This window comes from Suncus etruscus, chromosome 1, assembly GCF_024139225.1.
Source record: "Suncus etruscus isolate mSunEtr1 chromosome 1, mSunEtr1.pri.cur, whole genome shotgun sequence".
Classification (NCBI taxonomy): domain Eukaryota; kingdom Metazoa; phylum Chordata; class Mammalia; order Eulipotyphla; family Soricidae; genus Suncus; species Suncus etruscus.
In genome coordinates this window covers 7,508,739-7,531,938 of record NC_064848.1, presented here as the reverse complement: position 1 = coordinate 7,531,938, position 23,200 = coordinate 7,508,739, and the positions used below count along the sequence as shown (strand labels likewise).

The 23,200-nt window shown below is 49.4% G+C and overlaps 1 protein-coding gene across 1 annotated transcript in view; it reads left to right on the top strand.

The window, feature by feature from the left end:
• Positions 1-7,031: 7,031 nt before the first annotated feature.
• ANKDD1A (ankyrin repeat and death domain containing 1A) overlaps positions 7,032-23,200 on the top strand; it is a 53,937-nt gene continuing 37,768 nt past the window's right edge. The window contains exons 1-2 of the mRNA XM_049782894.1: positions 7,032-7,061; positions 20,037-20,163. Of these exons, the coding sequence (XP_049638851.1) occupies positions 7,032-7,061; positions 20,037-20,163 (157 nt within the window). The remainder of the gene's footprint in view (positions 7,062-20,036; positions 20,164-23,200) is intronic.

The following is a 23,200-nucleotide window of genomic DNA, read 5'->3' as shown; positions in this document are numbered from 1 at the left end:
TCTGAGCATAGAACCAGGCGTGACCCCTGAGCGCTTCCAGGTGTGATACCCCCCAAAAAACAAACAAACAAACAAAAAATGGGTGTGGAGGAGCATTTCAGAGATCATCTAACTTCATTCCCCCGTTGGCTTTTACACAAAGGGAAGCTAAGGGTCAGAGAGAGATGTGACTTGTTTAGGTCAGGATGTGACATAGGCCTGATAGTCCTGCTTATCCTTCCTTTCAGGGCTGAGGACACAGAAGTGACATGGGGGTGAGTCAGCCTTCTCTGTGAAACGCTTTCATGGATTCTTTTGTTTGCTTGTTTTTCAGCCACATCATGCAATGTTCCAGGGTTACTCCTGGCTCTGCCTCAGGAATCACTCCTGGGAGAGATCAGGGGATGCTGAGGATCAAACCCATGTGCAAGGCAAGAGACCTATTAGCTGTACCATTTATCTGCCTCATTCTTGTTGATTATATTGTTATTATTATTATTATTATTATTATTTTTGTTTCTGGGGTCACACCCAGCAGTGCTCAGGGGTTACTCTTGGCTCTACGCTCAGAAATTGATCCTGGGGGCCTGCGCGGTGGTGCTAGAGGTAAGATGTCTGCCTTGCCAGCGCTAGCCTAGGACGGACCTCAGTTCAATTCCCCGGTGTCCCATATGGCCCCCAAGCCAGGAGCAACTTCTGAGCGCATAGCCAGGAGTAACCTCTGAGTGTCACCGGGTATGGCCCAAACCAAAAAAAAAAAAAAAAGAAATTGATCCTGGCAGGTTCGGGGGGGGCATATGGGACGCTAGGATTCGAACCACCGTTCTTCTGCATGCAAGGCAAATGCTCCACCTCCATGCTACTTCTCCAGCCCCATTGTTGATTATTATTATTATTTTATTATTATTGTTTTGGGCCTGGTGGCATTCAGGGGTTACTCCTGGCTCTGCACTCAGAAATCACTCCTGGCAAGATTGGGGGAACCATATGGAATGGCAGGGATGGAACCCAAGTTGGCCACATGCAAGGCAAATACCTTACCCACTGTGCTATCACTCTAGTTCCTCTCTTGTTGATTCTCTTTTAGTATGCTATTTTGTTTTTGGGTCACACCCGGGGGTGCTCAGGGGTTACTCCTGGCTCTGCATTCAGAAATCACTCCTATTAGACTCGGGGAACTATATGGGATGCCAGGATTTGAAACACTATTCGTCCTGGATCAGCTGCTTGCAAGGCAAATGCCCTACCACTGAGCTATCTCTCCAGCCCTCTCTTGTTGATTCTTGACAGGAATTGTGTGCTTTGTTTTTGCCCTCTTTGAGTTCCTCACTGACATCCACAGTGGTTACACATACAAGTACATGTCTTCTACGTAGACACACAGACATATGCATCCCCGTTTGTACACACAGCTGCCTGCTCATACATCATGGACATGTTCCCTCGGGCATACAGATGAAACTGGTACACTTACATTATGCCAGAAGATGCCCAGATTCCCCTGTGCCCTCAAATCTGCCTCCTGTTTCCAGAGTAGAGGGTGGGTTTGAAGGGAAGGAGCTGAGACAAAGAGACCATGAGGTCTTACTGTTTGGGAGAGTAAAGGTCCCCTATGGCTTATCCAAGATGACCCTCTAGATGATGCCCATGGTGTGACGTGGGTCTGATGGCACTTCCTTGTTCAATTGAATAATAGAGAAACAACTTATTATCAGGGGGTCAGTGAGAATGAAGAAATGGGGCCTCTGAGAGGCTAATCTACTTACCCACAATGTGGAGTCCAGCATATAAGAGGCTGAGAGTAGATTTGAGTGAGGTTGTTTGGTTTCTCATCCTCCTCCGACATAGTATCTGTCCAGGCAGCAGCACCAACAGAAAGTATTACAGAAATAACCATGGAAAAGTTCTAAAGAAAAAATGGTAGTCTGGGGGTCTAGGAAGTGTGTGGGGATGTTTGTGTGTGTGTGGAGGGGTATTGGGGTGATAAAGCTTGGTATTTGAGTTGGAATTTGACACTAACTAAAGAATGGATAGCAGGGTGTGAGAGAGATAGCATAGCGGTAGGGCATTATTTGCCTTGCATGTGGCTGACCTAGGTTAGATCCCTGGCATCCCATATGATCCCCCAAGAACTGCCAGGAATGACCCCTGAACGTAGAGCCAGGAATAACCCCTGAACACAATCAGGTGTGGCCCATAAACAAGCAAACAAAAAAGAAGGAATGGCAGGTCGGTGCCATAGTGGTAGTACAGTGGGCATATTTGCTTTGCTGACCTGTGTTTGATCTCTGGCATTCCATATGATCTCTTGAGTATAGAACCTAGAATAATCCCTGAGCACAGCCAGGTGTAACCCAAAAACAAACAGAAAAGGAATGAACAAGAGAGTATAATGGGCAAGACATGAGGCAGACTTGGGTTCATTCCCTGGCACCCCATATACTTCCTGAAGCCCTGCTAGGAGGGAGTCAGAAGTAAGCCCTGAGCACCCACCAGTTACAGCTCAACTCTCTCCCTCATACTTCAAACAAACAAACAAACAAACAAAAAACTCAAAAGAATGTGGCTGGAGAGATAATACGGCAGGTAGGGTGTTTGCCTTGCACACAGCCAACCTGGGTTTGATCCCAGGCACTGCCTAGTGTGAGCCCTGAGTTCAGAGGCAGAAATAAGCCCTCAGCACAGGTGAGTGTAGCCCAAACACACACACACACACACACACACACACACACACACACACACACACACACACACACAAATGAGAGTTCAATGTGTTGATCACTTGTTTTGCATGAAGAGAACACAGGTTTGGTCTCCACACTGCATGGTCCTAAGAGCACTACCAAGTGCATTCGTGAGCCCAGAGCCAGGAATAATCTTTGAGAACTGCCAGGCCTGGCCCCAAACCAAAAATAAGAGAGGGTGTGAGGCCATTGATGCTGTGAGCTGGAAACTCACTCTGACTCCTGAATAAGAGATGGTAATTAGGAAGAGAGGAAGCAGGAGGATTATGGAGGAGCTGTGTCTAATGTCTAGGCAGGAAACACAGCTGCAAAAATCTGGAACATTGGGATGAGGAGGTGGGAAATGAGGAAGAGGCCCTTGAGGCCACTCAGGGACCATCTGAGAAAGTCACCCTACCTCAAACTCTCTTATCATTTCTAGGTTCTGCCACCTCATTGGCCTGGGGGTCAGGGAGCAGCAGACATTCCCACCTGCAGGCAGGCAACAGGATTTCTTCCTCAGAGCAACAGGGCCTGCGATCATCAGGTGCAAACACTGGCTCCAACAGCCACTCCTCCCTGCTGTGAATGATGCTTTGGCTGCTGGAAGTCCACTGGGGGCTCAAAACATGATGTACTCTGTGGAACAGTGCCATCTCCAGGACAGGCATTCGGATTGGCCAGACCTACCAGCGTTAGAGAGTTCTGATTGTCCAGACTTGCTCACAAGCCCAGCCCTAGCCAGAGCTGGTGTGTTCTGTTTGGTCAGGCCTGCTCACAGGTCCTGCCCTAGCTACAGGGAATGCAGAGGCCTGTGAGGCCCACTCAGCGCTGTTGTAGGGGGAGGAATTCCTCGTATATGGCACGGGCTTTCAGGTGCTGGGTGGCCAACTTGAATATATACTCAAGAGGCCACCATATATATTCCAACAAGAAGTGTGTTTACGTCACCTGCAGGAGTCACAAATTCCATTCTTGGCATTGCAGAGCCCTTAGGATCACCCAAAGATACCCTTGAGCAAATCCCCAATCCATAGAAAAGAACTGGTAATGTTAATATTGGGGACAGTTGCCTCCATTGCTTTGTCCCAATCTTGCTGTGTGGGGCTCAGGAGAAAAACATGGCAGCAAACCGCTCAGCCCCGAGGCTGTAGAGTGAGCTGCTGCTGCAGCCAACTTGCCTTGCAGCAATGTTTGAGGGGCCAGAGGGGTGCCCCAACATCCACCCCTTCCCGTAGGGGAAGTCTCGTTCTTGTGGGTGAACAGAAGCCATTTCTATTTCTATGTGGCATGACCATATCCTTAACAGACCGCACCTATGACAGAGCCTCTGCCTTAGGGCCAGGGGAGAGGTCCTAATCAGGATACATAGGCTGGCAAGAGGCCCTGGACCAAAGATGGATCACAAGGCAGGTGCCTCTGGGAAGGACTAGGTCAGTTACTAGCCTTGAGGCATGTCAATTATCATTGACTGTCCAATAAGCCGTGGACATTCAGCATCCATGGGGCGTGAACTTCAAGAGCCACCGGAAAGAGCCACAAGCTGGAGGAAGGAAGGAGTGGTGGGTGCAGCAGGGCTGGTTGGTGGGCGTGTGTGTGAATGTGGGGTTGGGGACACCTGCTTACTGAACCCATGGTGCTGAAGAGTTGACTGAGTTCTGCCCCTTGTAGGGAGATTGGTCTCCCTGTCACAGGCCTAACTCTGAGCCCAGGAAGCCCCAGGAAGGCTATTATTTGCCCCATGGAGGGTCAAGGGAAAGACTCCCAGGAAGTGACATTCGAGCTGGGTCTGAACAATGCACAGGGGAGAAGGAGTGACTCAGCGGAGAGACTCAGGCATGGAGGTTGGGGTGTTGGGTAACTTGGGGTGGCCTGGGCAGACAGAGGGCCTGGCAGGCTTAGGAATTGGGCTCATTGGGTCTCTTAGCACCTAGTCCCCAGCCATATTCTGACGTGTGGTTGAGTAGAGATGGGGGCCCAGGTGTTCATTGGGTCAGGTGTTTGGTGGCCAGGCCAGGGGAAACCAGGTGGGTTTCCTGCATTGAACCAAAGTCTAGGCAGTGGCCACATCTTGTATGGGGGGGGGGGACGACTTTGGGGCTGCAATATGGGACCACAGCCTTTCAGAGTATTCATCCTCATAGGCACCCCTATTTTATGGGGTAGGAAAATGAAGGCTAAAGAGGTTAAGGGACTCATCTCAGGTCGCGAAGCCTTTGGAGGAAGACCCCTATCTGAACCTGCTTGCTTTCAAAAGAAAGGGGAACCAGGGGCTGAGCCTCACTGAGCTGTCTCTCAGACTTCCAGGTCAGGCACTGGGGGCCTCAGATATCACCACCCATTATTTTACTTCTTGTAACAGGATGGAAGAGAGGCCAAGTGGCCCGAATGGCCCAGAGGGCCCCAGAGTGCTTACAGGAAGGGGCATGTGAATTTTGGGACACTGACGACTTGGGGAGCCCCTTCCTCCCACTCAGAGCTCAACCAGGGACCCCAGCCTAAAACTTAGTGAGGCTTGCTCTCCCTTTCCCTTTCTTGCAGAGCCAAGGACCATTGCCTTCCCATCCATAGGGAGATGGAAGGAAGGACAGAGGGAGGAGAGTGTGAAGGGCCCCATGGATGAAGGGCAGTACTTGTTTCTTTGCTCAAAAATGAAACCAAAAGTCTACAGCCTGGGGACTGGCAAGCCTGCAGCCAGAGCTCACTCAGCTTGCAGAGCTGCATATGCAGGAGCAGAAGCATCATATCTAAGAATTGCATGCTTGTTAGAGACACATGAGCTACATGTAGAACTGTGAGTGAGGCCACTTAGACCCAACCTTGCCCTTCATGCTGACCTCTGTAAGGCAAGATCTTTCTCTGAGGAATCAAAAGTTCCTACCAGATGTGTTTGTAGCCTGTGATGGGGATTGTCACAGGAAGGGAAATAGTCACTAAGTCATCTACTGACTAAGAGTAGGTGGCCCTTAGCTGTAGGCTGGTGTTATGTCTGTGACAAAGTTGGGACAGCAGCTGCTGGAGAGACAGTACAGCATGTAGGGCACTTGTCTTGTATGCGTTTAACCTAGATTTGGACTCAGTCATATCATAATGTCTCCTAAGTAAGAGCCAGGAGTAAGCCCTTAGGATGCCCCAAAACAAAACACAACAAATAGCTGTGATAGAAGCATGTGCATATATGATGTGTGTGTGTGTGTGTGTGTGTGTGTGTGTGTGTGTGTGTATGACATAAAGGGGACTCTGTCAAACTTGGGATGTGTGAAGTAACATGGATTTTTGAGGTCCATTGTCTGGCTGTGAGACATTTAGGCGCCAAGGACTGGGTTCCATGAGGACTTAATTCTCTGTTCTAATAGCAAAACAGAAACATTTTTGTTTGTTTTTTTGGGCCACACCTGGCGGTGCTCAGGGGTTACTCCTGGCTCTGCGCTCAGAAATTGCTCCTCTTAAGCTCAGGGGAGCATATGGGATGCTGGAGATTGAACCCAGGTTCATCCCAGGTCATCCTCATGCTGTGCTATTGCTCTGGCCCCAAAACACAATTTCTTAAGTTTGTTTCATGGGGGCATGCTTGGGAACCTGGTGCTCTGCATGCAAAGCCTGACCAGAATGATTGAGACATAGTTTGTTGTCAGAATTCAGATATGTCATACCTGTTAAGGAGCCTGTGATATACAGGAATCCAGGTGTCATCCCACCTGGAAGCTGCCCAGAAACTCTGTAGGGAGAGGTGCTCTGTCCCAAGAACCCTGGGTCCCAGTTCCATACAGGGAAGTCTCTGTGGATGATACAATATCTGACTCCTCTCTGCATTGTATCTATCTTTACATTTATTTTTTGTGTGGTTTTAAAAGCCACATCCGATGACTGCTGAGGGACTGACTATTCCTGGCTCTGTGCTCATGAGTGACCCCTGGTGGTGTTCAGGGAACCACATATGGTGTTGAATTGGCCACCTCTACGCTCTCTCCAGCCCATAATTCATTTTTGCATTTAATTCATCTTTGCATCTCAAATGTTGCTGATGCCTCCCCAGCTCTTGGGGCCTCTCATGGTGTCAATTCTTGGCTTCTGACTGAACACCTGCATTGGACTGTCCTCTCAGTCAGGGGAGAAAGAAATACAGGGGAGGGTAGATGAATGTGAGAAGGACACAGGGATCCTGGCTCTATCTCCCTGCCAGATGGCCTTAACCACGTTTCATTCCTCTCTGGGCCTCAGATTCTCTACTTGCAGATAGAGCATATTTAAAACACTGCCTTTTGTGGAGTATGTCCTGTGGGTCAGTCCCTGGGTTAAGTCAGTTACTGCAGGTAATTGAGTACTAAGATGGGCTTCCAGAGTGCCAGGGTGACCAAGGTCAGTAGACGGAACAGATTGGAGAAGCCAGGCAACAGCTCCAGTTCATGTGTGGGTGATAGCTGGTTCTCCAGAACCCACTCTGTTCTTTTTTAATTTTTAAATTTTTTTTGGGTTTTTGGGTCACACCTGGCTCTGTGCTCAGAAATCACTCCTGACAGGCTTGGAGGACCCTATGGGATGCTGGGGATCAAACCTGGGTCCATCCCTGGTCGGCCATGTGCAAGTCAAAGGCCCTACTGCTATGCTATTGCTCTGGCTTCTCCAAAACCTACTCTAAAAAGCAGATCTCAGAGCCAGAGACCCTAGTGGTCCTAGGAAGGAAGGTGCTCTGGGATGCTCCTAAACCACTGGGACACTATCAGTTGTCCGTCCCTGTCCCTTTGCTCAGTTCCTATGTCTAGACTGACCTAGAACTGAGCAGAGAATCGATATGAGGCTGTTGGGGGAGAAGAGACAAAGGCTGGTGAGAGCTTAGAGGAAGGGGTCACCCCCTTCAGGCTTCCTTTGCACAAGGCTGAGAGAAAGAATGGGGAACTAGAGATGGAAGAGGAAACAGGGTCTCTTTGGTCTGAGTGGCTCCTGGGCCTGGGAACAGAGCATGGGTCTAGGGCTACCTGGAAAGTACCCTGCAGTTGCCTAAGACTATGGCTTAGTCTCTCCCCAGTGCTCAAGGGCTGAGTTCACTCCTGACCCTGATTTGGAACCAGCAGAAATAGCCCCAAGTGGAGGGCTGTAAGTTGTTTGAGGTCTGGTGGTCCTCCAGGCCTGCAGAAAAGAGAGGAAACTGCCACCAGGATCCTAGAAGCCTGGCTGAGTCCTGAAGGTACAATCCTTGAATTCTATTGACCCTCTAATATTCCATATTCTGTCCTATCCTCTCATCTGTGCCCCTCTGGTCTCTGCTGTTGTTTCTCACATCACCTGAGTCAGCAATAACCACCCACTGGGCCCCCATTTTAACCCTTGGTACTTGAATTCTGGTCTTAAGCAGCTGGAGCAATAAAGACTGGCTCAGTCTTGGAGCCCTTTAGCTGCTAACCCCACTTCTAGGACAAAGTTAAGCCTTTACCTCTGCAATTGCATATTTTGGGGGTGCCCACATCTAGTGATGTTCAGAGCTTACTCCTGGCTCTGCATTCAGGGATCACTCCTGGTAGGCTCAGGGTACCTTATGGGATGCCGGAATCATATTCAGGTTGGCCATGTTCTAGGTAAGTGCCTTACCCTCTATTCTATTGTTTCAGCCCCCATGCTCACTCTTAGTTTTGTTTGTTTGTTTTGGGGCTACATCCTGCTGTGCTCAGGGGTTATTCCTGCCTCTGCACTCAGGAATCACTGCTGGTGGTGATCTAGGGGGGCATATGTGTTGCCGTGGATCAAACTGGGTTGGCTGCCTACAAGGCAAGCATCTTGTCCACTATATTCTCATTCCATACCCTCACTCTTGAGTAGCACTTCTCTGCTCTCTGCTCACTCTGTTCCTAGCCCTTGGCTTCTTTAGTTAGATCAAGGTCTTTTCCAGCCTTCCAGCCTCCCAGATGCAGCTTAATTAGGGCTATATGCCTGCTATGCTATCACTCTGACCCTTATATGAGGGTCTGGGGAGCAATCCCCAGAAAGAGTGAGGTGTCAGGGCACAGATTATTTCCAGTCTTGAGTAGGGAGCAGAGAAGAGGCTTCTGGAATGGAAAGGGCACCGTTCCGAGGGACATTTGACAGACAGGAGTCACTGAGGCATTCCAAGGAGGGAGCAGTGGGATAAACCCCGCTGTGTTTATTCTGCATCCTGGCATGCCCCCTGCCCCAGGTTGAGTCAGACTGTGGGGCAGATGGAAGCCCCAGCAAAGCCTCCTTCCTTGGCCTTCCTAGTTCCTGTCTCAGTTCTTTTACTCTGTGTTTCCCTATTGGTGTTTATGAATATTTTGTTTGTAGGGGCTAGAGCAATAGCACAGCAGTAGGGCGTTTGCCTTGTATGCAGATGACCCAGAATGGACCCAGGTTTAATCCCTGGCATCCCGCATGGTCCCCAGAGCCTGTCAGGATTGATTTCTGAGCATAGAGCCAGGAGTAACCCCTCAGCACTGTTGGGTGTGGCCCCAAAACCAGAAAAAAATTCACCCACATTTTGTTTGCATAAAATTTACATAACATTTGCACATACAGTAGAAATATTACATATACATTCAAATATTTGTGGAAGTTGCTCTTTTAACATTATCTTTATTACCGGAGGCCTGTTTTTGATTTGTTTTGGGCCACACTCAGCAGCGATCACTCTTGCAGGGCTAAGGGGACTTAAGTAGTGCCAGGGATCTAACCTGGGTTGACCATGTGCAAAGCAAGTGTCTTATCCACTACACTATCTCTGTATCCCCAAGAGAGCTATTCTATTTTTTTTTGGGGGGGGGCACACCTGGTGATGCTCAGGAGTTTCTCCTGGCTATGCACTCAGAAATTGCTCCTGACTTGGGGGATCATATGGGGCGCCGGGGGATCTAACCTAGGTCTGTCGTAGGTCAGCACGTGCAAGGCAAATGCCCTACCACTTGCACCACTGCTCTGGCCCCAGGAGCTTGGCCTAAGGAACAGCTGATGCAGAGTAGGCTATCCAGAGCCACACTGAGTAAATGTTCCCCTCTTGCTTGTTACTTAGGGCAGCTGGAGGCCCTTTGGGACAACTGCCTGGATCAGGAGTGGTATGTAGCTACTGAGTGGGGGCCTGGGAAAGAAGAGAAACCAGAGCTGTGTTGGGGAGGAACCTGAAGGAGCCTGTCCTGCCCAAACCTCCTCAGGAGCCAGGGACCCCAGCTCCTTCTAAGGCTGTCAGGCCAGTGGAATTTTCTTGGCAAAGTCTTGACTGCATTTAGTGTCTTGAACAAGGCACTGCTCTGTGAAGTCTACTCGTGAATTAGGGCTTTGACGGCCCTCTGGCCCCTCTCCTGGGCTCCAAGGAATGTTTCCTTCCAGGAGGTTTTACTCCATAGTGTCTCCTTTAGTCCTGCTCCTCTCTCCTCTGCTCACCCTCTGCCCAACCACAGGGCTGCCCTTGCTGGACTGGGGGTGTCCTCCCCATAGGCGACTGTGGGGTTGAGTCCCAGGCAAGGCAGCACTCCCACCTCTCAGCAAGTGTCCATGACCTCAGAAAGGGGGGACCATGTATAGCCACAACATTGCTGGGCTTTGCCTCTGGGGTCTGTTAGCAGGAAGTTCTTTCAACCTACTGAAAATGAGACTACTTTTCTTTTGGAAAAAGCAACATTTAACATTAACTGGAAAGTTCTGAAAAAGGAAAGGACTGTCTCATACCCAAATCAGAAGTCTTACTGTAGAAGACTGATAAAGTAGAAGGATGGAAAAAAAAAAAAAACAACGTAAAAATCCAAGAGCCAGGGATGTGGTTTAGTAAGACCCTGGGTTGATCCTGGCACCAAAAAGCCCAAAAATACCAAAGAAAAACCTGAAGGGAGAAAACTAGTAAAAACAAAAATGAAATCTGAGCTACACACTGCAAAAAAGAATTTGTAACAAATTCAGATAAAGAGCTGGGCCCGGAGAGATAGCACAGCGGCATTTGCCTTGCAAGCAGCCAATCCAGGACCAAAGGTGGTTGGTTCCAATCCCGGTGTCCCATATGGTCCCCCGTGCCTGCCAGGAGCTATTTCTGAGCAGACAGCCAGGAGTAACCCCTGAGCACTGCCGGGTGTGGCCCAAAAACCAAAAAAAAAAAAAAAAAAAAAAAAAAAGAGCTACTGCACATTAGAAATCAATAGTTTTTGAAAAGGACATTTACATGGGGCTAGAGATGGTACAAGCCAAAACAAAGCAGGTACTTTTGCCTGCAAACTGATGACCTGATTCCATCCTAGGCACCACATAGAGTCCCCCGTCCCCCCTGAGCTCACCAGGGATGACCGTTGAACTCAGAGTAAGAGTACCAGTGGGTGTGGTCCCCAAACAAAAATCAAATGAAAAGAGTATTAAATGGGCAAGCAATTAGAAAACTAAGGAAAGAAAAGGTGTGTGTGTGTGTGTGTGTGTGTGTGTGTGTGTGTGTGTTTTCTCTGGGTTATACCCAATTATGTCAAGGCTTAATTCTGGCTCTGTGCTTAGGGATCAGAAGAGGATACACAATTTTTTTTTTTTTTTTGTGGTTTTTGGGTCACACCCGGCAGTGCTCAGGGGTTTTTCCTGGCTCCGCGCTCAGAAATTGCTCCTGGCATGCACGGGGGACCATATGGGACACCGGGATTTGAACCGATGACCTTCTGCATGAAAGGTAAATGCCTTACCTCCCATGCTATCTCTCCGGCCCCACAATTTTTTTTTTTTTAAGAAATAGACTCAGATGTAGCTTCCTGTCCTGTCTCTTGTTATCTCTTAGGTACCTCAGCACTCACACACTCATTTTTTTTTTCTAACCACAGCTCAGCTCATTCTACTGTATGCTCTGCTTCTTTTACTCTCCCCATACCGAGAGGCTTTTGGGTTGGGGCCAGGTCTTGGTACAATTAGAAACAAACCTGGAGCCAAATGTCCCTGGGCATTTATCTTTGCCCCATCACTGCTGTCACTTCTGTGGTGTGGATTCCTAGAAATAAAGTTGCTGAATAGAAAGTGTATGGACATTAAAAACAGTCTGATAACTCATCAGTTTATTTCAACTGATTCCTAGGGGCCCATTTCCCCACTTCACTGCTCTTATTTTTGTAACTTTGCTGTCTGTTCATGCTTATTCATTCCAGATGAACTTGAGTGTCCGTGTGACAAGCCTTATCAGGCCTAGTATTTGAATGAATTCATGGCTGAATCAACTATCAGATCTGCCCTGAGGAGTTCTGTAATTTTGGCAGAACTTGGGCTGAGTGTGGGGGAGACAGGTGTAAAACAAGTAACCCTCCTGACTCCAGGGCTCTGCTACCCTCCGGAAACATCAGCATTTTGGGTTGGAACAATCAGGGAGGCCGGCCCGGAGAGATAGTACAGCGGCATTTGCCTTGCAAGCAGCCGATCCAGGACCAAAGGTGGTTGGTTCAAATCCCGGTGTCCCATATGGTCCCCCGTGCCTGCCAGGAGCTATTTATGAGCAGACAGCCAGGAGTAACCCCTGAGTACCGCCGGGTGTGGCCCAAAAACAAAAAAACAAAACAAAACAAAACAAAACAAAAAATCAGGGAGGCCTCCACAGAGGAGGCTTTGTACCCTTCAGATGAGGAGAGTTGAAATCCGGGGAATAAAGGTCTTGCCCTTCTTTTTTTGTGTGGAGAAAGGCTCACATCCAGCAGTGCTCAGGGATCATTCCAGATGGGGCTTGGGGAACCATATGGGATGCCAGGGATCGAACCTGGGTTGACCATGTGCAAGGCAAGTGCCCTTCCCACTTTACTATCACTCTGGCACCAGTTTCCCAATATTCTTTTCCCTTCTCTTGACTTCTAACCTCATCTCCCCTTTTTGCCCCTCAACCCTTTCTCATGTAAGCAGATGAGGCTGGACTGACCTGGGCCATATCTGGAAGGTGCTCTAGGCTTATTTCTGCCTCTGCTCTCAGGATTAGTCTTGGTAGGGCTCATGGAGCCATATGGGTTGCCGGGTATAGATCCAGGGTCAGTGGTTTGCAAGGCAAACATCTTTATCCTTGTGCTATCCTCCTGGCCCAGGACTGCTATGATAGAACAAGCGATCCTGCATAGGTGGAGCTGGGGTTGAGCACCCTGTCGGTGCTTGGCCACAGGAAACTGTCCTAGAACATCAGGTCCTGCAGCCCTTCTTGGGCAAGCGTTGCTGACTATGTGAGGAGCCCTGGAGTCCTTTCGCGCAGGTTTAAAGCATGTTTATTGTCCAGACAAGAATGCAGAGTGTTTAGAGACCTGAGGTCCCCTCAATGAAGGGAGAGAAGACCTCAATGGCAAGTTAAGTGCACATTGACTCAGTTTCCCACTGCAGCATTCCCTTCCTTGGGCTGGAGCAATCGTGAGGGCTTGCTTGTCTTGCATGTGACTGATCCAAATTTGATCCCAGACACGGCCAAGAGTGATGCCTGAGTCCAGTGCCTGGAGTAACATGGGGTGTGGCCCCAAAACCAGAAAAAAAATAAAATAAAATAAAGAAAACTCCATTTGGAGGACTCCTCGAATCACACCAGTGGTCTGATCAGGGTGTGGAGGAGGAATCTGGCCGGGATACAATCTGCTGGAGGCTCAGAAAACCCACCTTGCACCAGGCTGACCCGAGGGTACCCCTGACATCCCAGCGGCGCCCAGAGGAGGAACAAAGCAGCTCCCCGATGGAGTCTTTGCCTCTGGCACCCCTGCGCGGTCACAATTGGAACTGCAGTCGCACCCCCGTGCTGCTTCGCTGTGGTCCCCAGGGTCTGTCTGCTGGTGGGGGTCTGCCTAATCTTTCCTTTCCAACCAGAGTCGACCTCTAGAGTGGAGTCATCTCACAACCCTCTGGCAACCACTGTGTTCACTTGAGAGAATACATTGGGGGCCATCCCCATCCCCAGCTTTCACCTGCCCTGCTTTATTTCCCTGGGCCAGTCAGAACCCTCTCTGAGCTTTCTCTATAAAGTGGAGCTTATATTTGCAAGTAAGCATTCTCTCCCCCACTACTCTACTGACACATTTACTGCTAATCAGAGACTACTCTGGGCATTTTGAAATGCCCCCATTAAAATAAGTGCCCTCTTGGGCCCGAGCAATAGCCCAGCACACTCCCCAGGTTTGGTCCTAGGCATCCCATATTGTCCCCCGATCCTGCCAGGAGTATTTTCTGAACGCAGAGTCAGGAGTAATCCCTAAGCGCTGCCAGATGTGGTTCAACCACCCTAAAAAAGTGCCCTCCACTGTGGGGTTAATTGTGATATTCACTGGTTTTCTTGGAGTTGGCGGCTACTGCCTGCACCTTGCTTTCAGCTGTTTGCAATTTGCAGTATTCACCCTGTTTCTGTTTGTGCAGACCCTGGAATGGATGGGTGGGCAGCAAAAATCGGTGCACATGATATATGACAGAATCACAGGAGAAAGTGCATTTTGGCCGGGGGTATTGGGCAGCCTCTTAGATCTTACTGAGCCAGTTAAGCTACTCGCCCTCTGCTGCTTTCCCTGCCACTTTTATTAGCCAGAGTTTAATGTAAATCACCTGAGGGTCAGGGTTGGCCTAATTAAGGGTATTTGTGCTAATTAACCCAGAAAAGGTGAAAGGAAAAAGTGATTTACAAGTGTATGAAAACACTCCACAGGGGCCAGAGAGATAGCCTGGAGGTAAGGCATTTGCCTTTCATGCAAAAGGTTGGTGGTTCAAGTCCCGGCATCCCATATGGTCTCCTGAGCCTGCCAGGAGTGATTTCTGAGCATAGAGCCAGGAATAACCCCTGAGCAATGCCGGGTGTGACCCAAAAACCAAAAAAAAAAAAAAAAAAAACACTCCACAGATAAAGAATGATAGGCTAAGCTGTGAAGGGCTAACACCTGTGTGTTTGGGTTTTGTCTCGAGGTAGGAAAATGATCTTTGGATCATTAATCAGAGCTTTCTCTCTCCAATAGATAAAAGGGAATTATATTTATTTATTTATTTATTTATTTATTTATTTATTTTTTGCTTTTTCAGGCCACACTCATTTGATGCTCAGGGGTTACTCCTGGCTAAGTGCTCAGAAATTGCCCCTGGCTTGGGGGGACCATATGGGATGCTGAGGGATGAAGCCACGGTCCTGATCCTTGGCTAGCACTTGCAAGGCAGACACCTTACCTCTAGCGCCACCTCGCCGGCCCCGGGAATTATATTCTATATCAGATAATTAACATACAGCTTCTGGAGACCAGAGTTTGAAAGATCATTGGGTATGCAACGTGTCATTATAGCAAAAGTGAGAAGGGGAACAGCCCATATGGGCTTCTTTCCTTCCTTCCTCGGAAGAAATACTGAGTATAAAGAAGCCTTACAATTAGAAAGCCTCAGAATTAGAAAATAGAAAAGTTTATTGCAAAGTAGAAGAGAAAGAAACTCCTCAGTATGGAGGGAACTTTAGTATGGCTTAGTTCAGAGTGGTTCAGTTTGTGGGTTTTTATAGGAAAACAGGGTCTTGGTGTTACTTGTCATGTGACAAGAATGCTGCAGAGACGGATGATTCACAGGGCAGTCTGTCTCATTCAGAGCCTGTTGTGTTCTCTGTCTGACCTTCCCTAGATATTCCCCATTGGTTTCCTGGACTTAAGGTCTGGAACAGAATCAGGCCCTTGGGAAATTGTTAAGTTCCAGTTCCAGAAAGAGCACTGGAATTTGCAGGAATGTTCAACATGTGGAATAGACAACAACAATGGAGCTGCTTGCAGCATCTGGCAAGGAAAAACAGGCTTATTCTTTCAAGAATGGACACACAGGCGGGCACTTGGGCCCATGACTTACAGTCTGGGTGTAAGATGATGCCCAGCTATTAATCCAAAACAAAGGCATCCTCCTCCTATCTTCCTCTTTCTTTTTTTTTTTTTTTTTTTATTTGGTTTTTGGGCCACACCCGGCGGTGCTCAGGGATTACTCCTGGCTGTCTGCTCAGAAATAGCTCCTGGCAGGCACGGGGGACCATATAGGACACCGGGATTTGAACCAACCACCTTTGGTCCTGGATCGGCTGCTTGCAAGGCAAACGCTACTGTGCTATCTCTCCAGGCCCTATCTTCCTCTTTCTAAGAGAAAAAATCTCTTCCTCCTCCTCCTCCTTCTTTTTTTTTTGTTTTTGTTTTTGGGCCACACCCGGCAGTGCTCAGGGGTTACTCCTGGCTCTGCTCTCAGAAGTCAGCCCTGGCAGGCTCCAGGGGCCATATGGGATGCCAGGATTCGAACCTATGTTGACCACATGCAAGGCAAAGACCTTACTGCTTGTGCTATTGCTCTAGCCCCTGCTTAGGTCTTCTGGAACTGGGATGAAAAGGTCTTCGGTTCCTGGAAACTGAGTGGGGGGGGGGGGCCCGCTCATCTCCTGCTGTTGGTCCCCCTCAAATGGAGCTTTTTCTTTGGCTTCTACCCCATCCATTAGTGACCTCAATAAGCTGCTTCAGGTTAGGGAGCTTAGGTCCTTGCACAAAGCACTTTTGGTAGAAGAAAGGTGGTGGGCTTCGGCCTTTGGGAGGCTACTCAGAATCTCAGCTCTCTCCCATTCATTGCCTACTTCTGACCCACCTGAGGGGGTCTCTTTTCTGCTCAGAACAGGGTTCTCTGTGCACCAATATTTTAGTGAAGGGCACAACACACTCAGTCCAGTTCAAGAAGGCCATGATGGTAGTTATTCACCAGAGGGTCAAAAAACTCGATTGTTGGGGTCTTCTCAGGTCTCTGGGTCCTGGGTCTCTGTTTAAGCACCAGTTATAAAATAAAAGCCCACAGTTTGTGAGATCACCCCACGCACTATCTCCAACCCCAGACAGATGGGTCTGAAGCAGGTAGGGTAGCCACAAAAGATTAATAAGCCAAACCAGTCAGGAAAGAATCATGTTGTGCATGGCTTTTGGCCTCATGCCTTCTGCCTGAGCCAAAAGCCAGAATTGCCTCTCTTCATTAAACCAATACCTATCCAATCAGCTGGGGCAGGGTAGACTAAGTGGCCTTTTACATGTTAAAGGAAGAGGTTTACAGTAAAGTGGAAGATGAGGAAACACCTTTATTTTGGGTTAATAGCTGGGTGCCATTTTACAGCTGGGTACCCATTTTCTCCCTTGAAAGGAGGATGCACCCCACAGGGAGACTGGAAGAGCTCATGCAGCACTGCAGAGACAAATTCTACAGATGGTGGTGTTCAATATACAGCAGCTCAATGACCATCTGAAATGCCAGGGATGAGGCCCATGTGAGAAAAGAAAGAAGGGATTTGACCTGAAGGCTTGGGCAGGGCTTTTGCCTTTTCTACAACAGGTCACCTGAGTAATAATGAAGCAGATAAAACTGGTTCATCAGGGCCGGAGAAATAGCATGGAGATAGGGCATTTGCCTTGCATGCCAAAGGATGGTGGTTCAAATCCCAGTATCCCATATGGTCCCCTGAGTCTGCCAAGAGTGATTTCTGAGCATAGAGCCAGGAGGAGTAACCCCTGAGCACTGCCAGGTGTGACCCATAAACCAAAAAAAAAAAAAAAAAAAAAAAAGAAAAATTTGGCTCATGAATAAGGAAGAATATAAGTAAAAGTCTCAGTCCTGTTTGTAAGGTCAGCAGGCAGTGGGAGAAAAGCCACACCTAAACTGGGGATAGGGAATTGTTGCAGGAAGGAAGACATGAATGGGGGGTGATGCCCCAAAGTGTCTGAAACCTGGTATTTCATGGACACCTCTGAAGCAAAAGATCCTTCTCAGGAGCCTGGAAAAACCACAGAGGTACAGAATTTCAGAATTCCAGGCCTGGTCCTTACCCCCATCCCCTTGAGGACTGGCTCCTCCACTTTGAGGAATATCAAAAGAAGACCAAAGGCAACCATCCTAGCAACAGAACTCTGCTTGGGAGGTGTATTTGCTTCTTCCACTTTGGAGATGTCTCTGTTTCTCTTGATTGCATTTTTTGGCTTGTTTGTTTTTGGGCCACACCTGGTGATGCTCAGGGGTTACTCCTGGCTCTGCACTCAGGGATCACTCTTGATGGTATTTGGGGAGAATTTGGGATGCCAGAGATCAAACCTGGGCCAGTTCCATGGAAGGTAAATGGAAGGTAATCATTCTTTTTTTTTGTTTGTTTTTTGGGCCACATCCGGCGATGCTCAGGGGTTACTCCTGGCTGTCTGCTCAGAAATAGCTCCTGGCAGGCACGGGGGACCATATGGGACACCGGGATTTGAACCAACCACCTTTGGTCCTGGATCGGCTGCTTGCAAGGCAAACGCCACTGTGCTATCTCTCCGGGCCTGGAAGGTAATCATTCTACCTGCTATACAATCTATCCTGGACCTTGAACACTTTTTTTTTTTTTGGTTTTGAGGCCATATCTGGCAGTACTTAGGGGTTATGTCTGGCTCTAGGCTCAGGAATAGCTCAGGCTTTAGTATGCTGGGGATTGAATCCAGATCAGCTTGCAAGGCAAGTGCCCTTCTACTCTGGACCCTTCATCATTTTCTTGATTTTTCATCTCCTTCTCTCCTTCCCTCCCTTTATCTCCCCCAATAAACTTGTTGTACTTCACTATTCATCTCCTCCTAAAATTCTTTTCTGAGTGAAAAAGGTAATGGACCCAAAAAGCCTGATCAGGTTTAGGAACTGACATTCTTTTTTTTTTTTTTTTTTTTTTTTGTTTTGTTTTTTGGGCCACACCCGGCGGTGCTCAGGGGTTACTCCTGGCTGTCTGCTCAGAAATTGCTCCTGGCAGGCACGGGGGACCATATGGGACACCAGGATTCGAACCAACCACCTTTGGTCCTGGATCGGCTGCTTGCAAGGCAAATGCCGCTGTGCTATCTCTCCGGGCCCAGGAACTGACATTCTTGAAAAGAGCACTTCCAGGGCCGGCGAGGTGGCGCTAGAGGTAAGGTGTCTGCCTTGCAAGCGCTAGCCAAGGAAAGGACCATGGTTCGATCCCCCGGTGTCCCATATGGCCCCCCCAAGCCAGGGGCAATTTCTGAGCATGTAGCCAGGAGTAACCCCTGAGCATCAAATGGGTGTGGCCCGAAAAACCAAAAAAAAAAAAAAAAAGAAAAGAAAAAAAGAGCACTTCCTCACTCCAGACATGGCCCCCCTGAGAAATCAAGTGACAAGGATCATCTCCCATGCTATATAGTCAAGTGAATAGCAGGCAAAGCTTGGTGAGATGTGAGTTCTGTCTTTGTCTAGACTCTCATTAGTCTTGAATTTCCAGGCACTTCCTCAAGTGACTGAGGTAGGTAGACAGGGAAGTGGAAGAATTCTTCTGGAAGCTGTGACCTCTCCTCATTATTTCACAAAAGCCACCTGGGGACCTTACTCCTCTACTGTTGGGGGTCTGTGTCTCCTTTCTTACTAGCAATAGAACCACCAGGCCCAGACACTGAAGCTGCTTCCAATCCCCTGGGTACCACAGAGCCACCTAGCCATCAGCATCCTCTTTCATGGGTCCTGTGAGTCCTGGCTGCAGATTTATATTCTTCCTTACTGACAGGTTATTTTTCAGAAAGCCTCCTCACAGTGTGCCCTGGTTGAGAGTGCCCTCATTCCCACCAGCACTTGGCATTACCCAGCATCTAAACTGGCTCCTAATGGTTCTTTGTCTTTTGTTTGTTTGCCTGTTATTGGATAATAACAGCCAGTGTGTTCAGGACTTACTCCTGTCTCTGCACTCCCGATAGGACTCTGGGAACCATATGTGATGCAAGACATCGAACCCAAGTCAGTGTGCAAAGGGAGTGCCCTACCTACTACCTACTGCACTTTCTCTCTGGATCTGCTGCCATTTTAAACTTGTATTGTTTCTGATCAGAAATAAATCGGGCCATCTCTTCACACAAGCTAGCTGGCATTTTGTTTCCTTAAGCACCAGCTAAATAATTGACTCAGGGTGCCTGGGGGGTGGGAGTGGTAGGTCTAGGATGACAAGGTCCAAAAGGGGTTCAAAACTCTTCTCCTTAGGGGTTGGAGAGATAGCATGAAGGTAAGGCATTTGCTTTGCATGCAGAAGGAGAGGGTTCGAATCCTGGCATCCCATGTGGTCCTCTGAGCTTGCCAGGAGCGATTTCTGAGCATAGAGCCAGGAGGAACCCCTGAGTGCTGCTGGGTGTGACCCCAAAACCAAAATAAAGAAAGAAAGAAAAATCGACCTGTTCTCCAACTATTCATTGCCTACTCTTGTCCAACTTGTTAGGAAGTCACCCGGGGCAATGTCAACAGAAGCAGAAACCATCCGAGTGACTTTATTTATCGAATGCATTTGTTGCTTTGGATGCTCAGGGACTGCTAGGGCTGAGCTCGGGGTCACTTGGGGTGCAGGAGAGGAGGGCGGCGCTGTGGGCGTGTCGAGCCTGCACGCAGGGACGTGGGGCGGGAGGCGGCGCTGGTGGGAGCGGGGTCCCCAAGACCCGACGCCTGCACCCCGCGATCGCAGCCCTGCAAGTGGAGAGGATGGGGGAGCCGGAGCGATCAGGGGGCGCCGATGGCCGTGAGTCCTGGCGGGGTGCAGGCTGGAGGCGGCGGGCTCGGGCTGGGTCGGTGGGGGGATCTGGAAGCCGATTGCGGGGCGTGGGGACTCCAGTGGGCCGAGCGAGGTTGCTCTGTGCCCCGGGATGAGCATGGAAGCCTTGGCCTGGGCCCGGGTCGCATTGCCAGCGCGCGGTAACACCCTAGGGCTCGGCCCCCAGTTGCTGCGGTGGGATGGGCCCAGAAAACAACCCCCAGGGGCAGGTTGAATCCCCTCGAGGGATGGGTGTGTGTGTGTGTGTGTTTGTGTGTGTCTGTGTGTGTGCAACTATTGCAGAGTGGCCCCTTTGTATGGGTGTGTGTGTCTGTGCGACTATTGCAGAGTGGCCCCTTTGTACGTGTGTGTGTCTGTGCAGCTATTGCAGAGTGGCCCTTTTGTACAGGTGTGTGTGTGTGTGTGTGTGTGTGTGTGTACAGGTGTGTGTGTGTACAGGTGTGTGTGTGTGTGCAACTTATTACAGACAGGCCCCTTTGTACATGTGTGTGTGTGTGTGTGTGTGTGTGTGTGTGTGTGTGTATGTGTGTGTGCGCGCAACTATTGCGGACAGGCCCCTTTGTACCTAGGTAGAGGATTGTGGGACCCCTTAATGTGTATGGGGGCCCTTGCAGTCCTGGGGTCTGAACCAGGGCTTTCACATGCATGGCCCATGCCAACTGCCTCCTGAGCTGCCATCAACATGTGAACCTGGGGTGAGGGCAAACCTGGAAGCAAGCTGGAAGATTTCCGACTAAGAACCAGGGGTGGAGTTTTGTGGTCACTTCACTCCTCAGGTCTCTGAGTCTGCACCCCGATTAGGACTCGGTACTGTGATCCCCAAACACCAGCACACCCCTTCTAGGTCAGCTAAGGCTGAGGGTGTCGCAGATGGGCGGAATTTGTACAGGCTACTTTATTTATTTATTTATTTTTGGTTTTTGGGCCACACCCGGTAACGCTCAGGGGTTACTCCTGGCTATGCGCTCAGAAGTCGCTCCTGGCTTGGGGGACCATATGGGACGCCGGGGGATCGAACCGCGGTCCGTCTCCTAGGCTAGCGCAGGTAAGGCAGGCACCTTACCTCCAGCGCCACCGCCCGGCCCCCCAGGCTACTTTATTTTGCCCCTCAGTTATAAACAGTGTTGTGGGACCTGGGGCTATTCCTGGTGGTGGGGACCTGGGTTCACCAAGTATGATTCTAAGAACCCCACAGGCCTGAGCCCTACCATTTGAGCTACATTCCAGCCCGAACCCCTTGGTTTTACAGTGAGGGCCCACACCCTATGTCTAGCCCAGGGCCCTGCTGGGAGTGGACAGTGTAAGTGCTAGGAGTTTCTTTATTCTGAGCTGAAGCACCTCCTTTCTCAGTTCCTGGTTCCTGCAACCTGCAGCCATGAGATTCAGAAAAGGAAAGTGGGGCCAGAGAGATAATCCCGGCATCCCATACGGTCCTCTGAACCTTCCAGGAGCGAATTCTGAGTGCAGAGCTTGAAGTAACCCCTGAGTTCTGAGGGTGTGACCCAAAACCCAAAAAACAAAAAAAAAGGAAAAGAAAAAAAAAAGAAAAGGAAAGTGGGGGACACAGTGGCGCCTGGAGGTGTTGGGGATCTAAGCGGCTTTTGAGGAGCTTGCTATGTTGGCTTGGGAAGAAGGCAGACCTTGGGGGGGGGTCAGTTAAACTGGTGTCCCCTCACCCCCTGAGCATGACTCGAAGCTCCTCGCCTGCCTTTTTGAGCTTGTGCTTTGATTTTTGGAAAACTAGGAAGTTTTCATTGTTCAGCATTCCTTTGTGGTAGGGGGCAGTTTGGACCACACCCAGTTGTACTCAGGGCTTACTTTTGACTTTGTGCTCAGGGGTCACTGCTGCAGAGTTCAGCGGTCCCTATGGGGTCATGAAGATGGAACTGAGATCACCTCTAGACAAGAAAAATTTCGGGCCCGGAGAGATAGTACAGTGGTGTTTGCCTTGCAAGCAGCCGATCCAGGACCAAAGGTGGTTGGTTCGAATCCCGGGGTCCCATATGGTCCCCCGTGCCTGCCAGGAGCTATTTCTGAGCAGACAGCCAGGAGTGACCCCTGAGCACTGCCGGGTGTGACCAAAAAAAAAAAAAGTTTCTTAACTAACCCCTGTGCTTTCTATGCAGTGAGGTCGTGGGTTTCACTCCTGGCACTTTTCCACAGAGCTCTGCTGCGTTGATCTTCAGTCCCTCACCCAGTGTGTGTGTAAACCACAGCAGCAGCACTTTGCAGTGTGAGGGTTCCAGCATTCACCACGATACCAGGAGCTGAGGGAAGATGAACATAAGACTAAAATTCATGGGGCTGGAGAGATAGCATCGTGGTAGGGCGTTTGCCTTGCACATGGCCAACCCAGGATGGCTGGTGATTCGATCCCCGGTATCGCATATGGACTTCCGAGCCTACCAGGAGCGATTTCTGAGAGCAGAGCCAGGAGTAACCCCTGAGTGCCTCCAGGAGTGACCCCCAAAAAACAAACAAAAGACTAAAACTCATTACAGATGACTATAAAAACATAACTGGCTGGGGTTGAGAGAGTACAGCTGCATGTAGCTGGCCCTGATTTGATCCCTGGCACTGCATCTAGTCCCCAAATATAGCAGGAGTGATCCCTGAGCACCATAGGTATGGCCCTAAAATGAAAACAACAACAACAACAACAACAAATGACAACCTGCTTCATAGCGCCTGCAAATAGTTGTCTGAGTCTATGGAAGGGTGTTGGATGGGTGCCCAGCACTCTGGGAACTGTTCATGCCAACCCTTGTAGTAGGGATTTATGGTTCCCTCCCTGTGCCAGCTTTGCTGCTTCTGTGGTTGTGTGAGTTTGGGGGGAAGACAGGTGTAGACAGAGTTCCCAAGATTCTTTTTTTTTTTTTGGTTTTTGGGCCACACCCGTTTGACGCTCAGGGGTTACTCCTGGCTATGTGCTCAGAAATCGCCCCTGGCTTGGGGGGACCATATGGGACGCCGGGGGATTGAACCGCGGTCCGTTCCTTGGTAG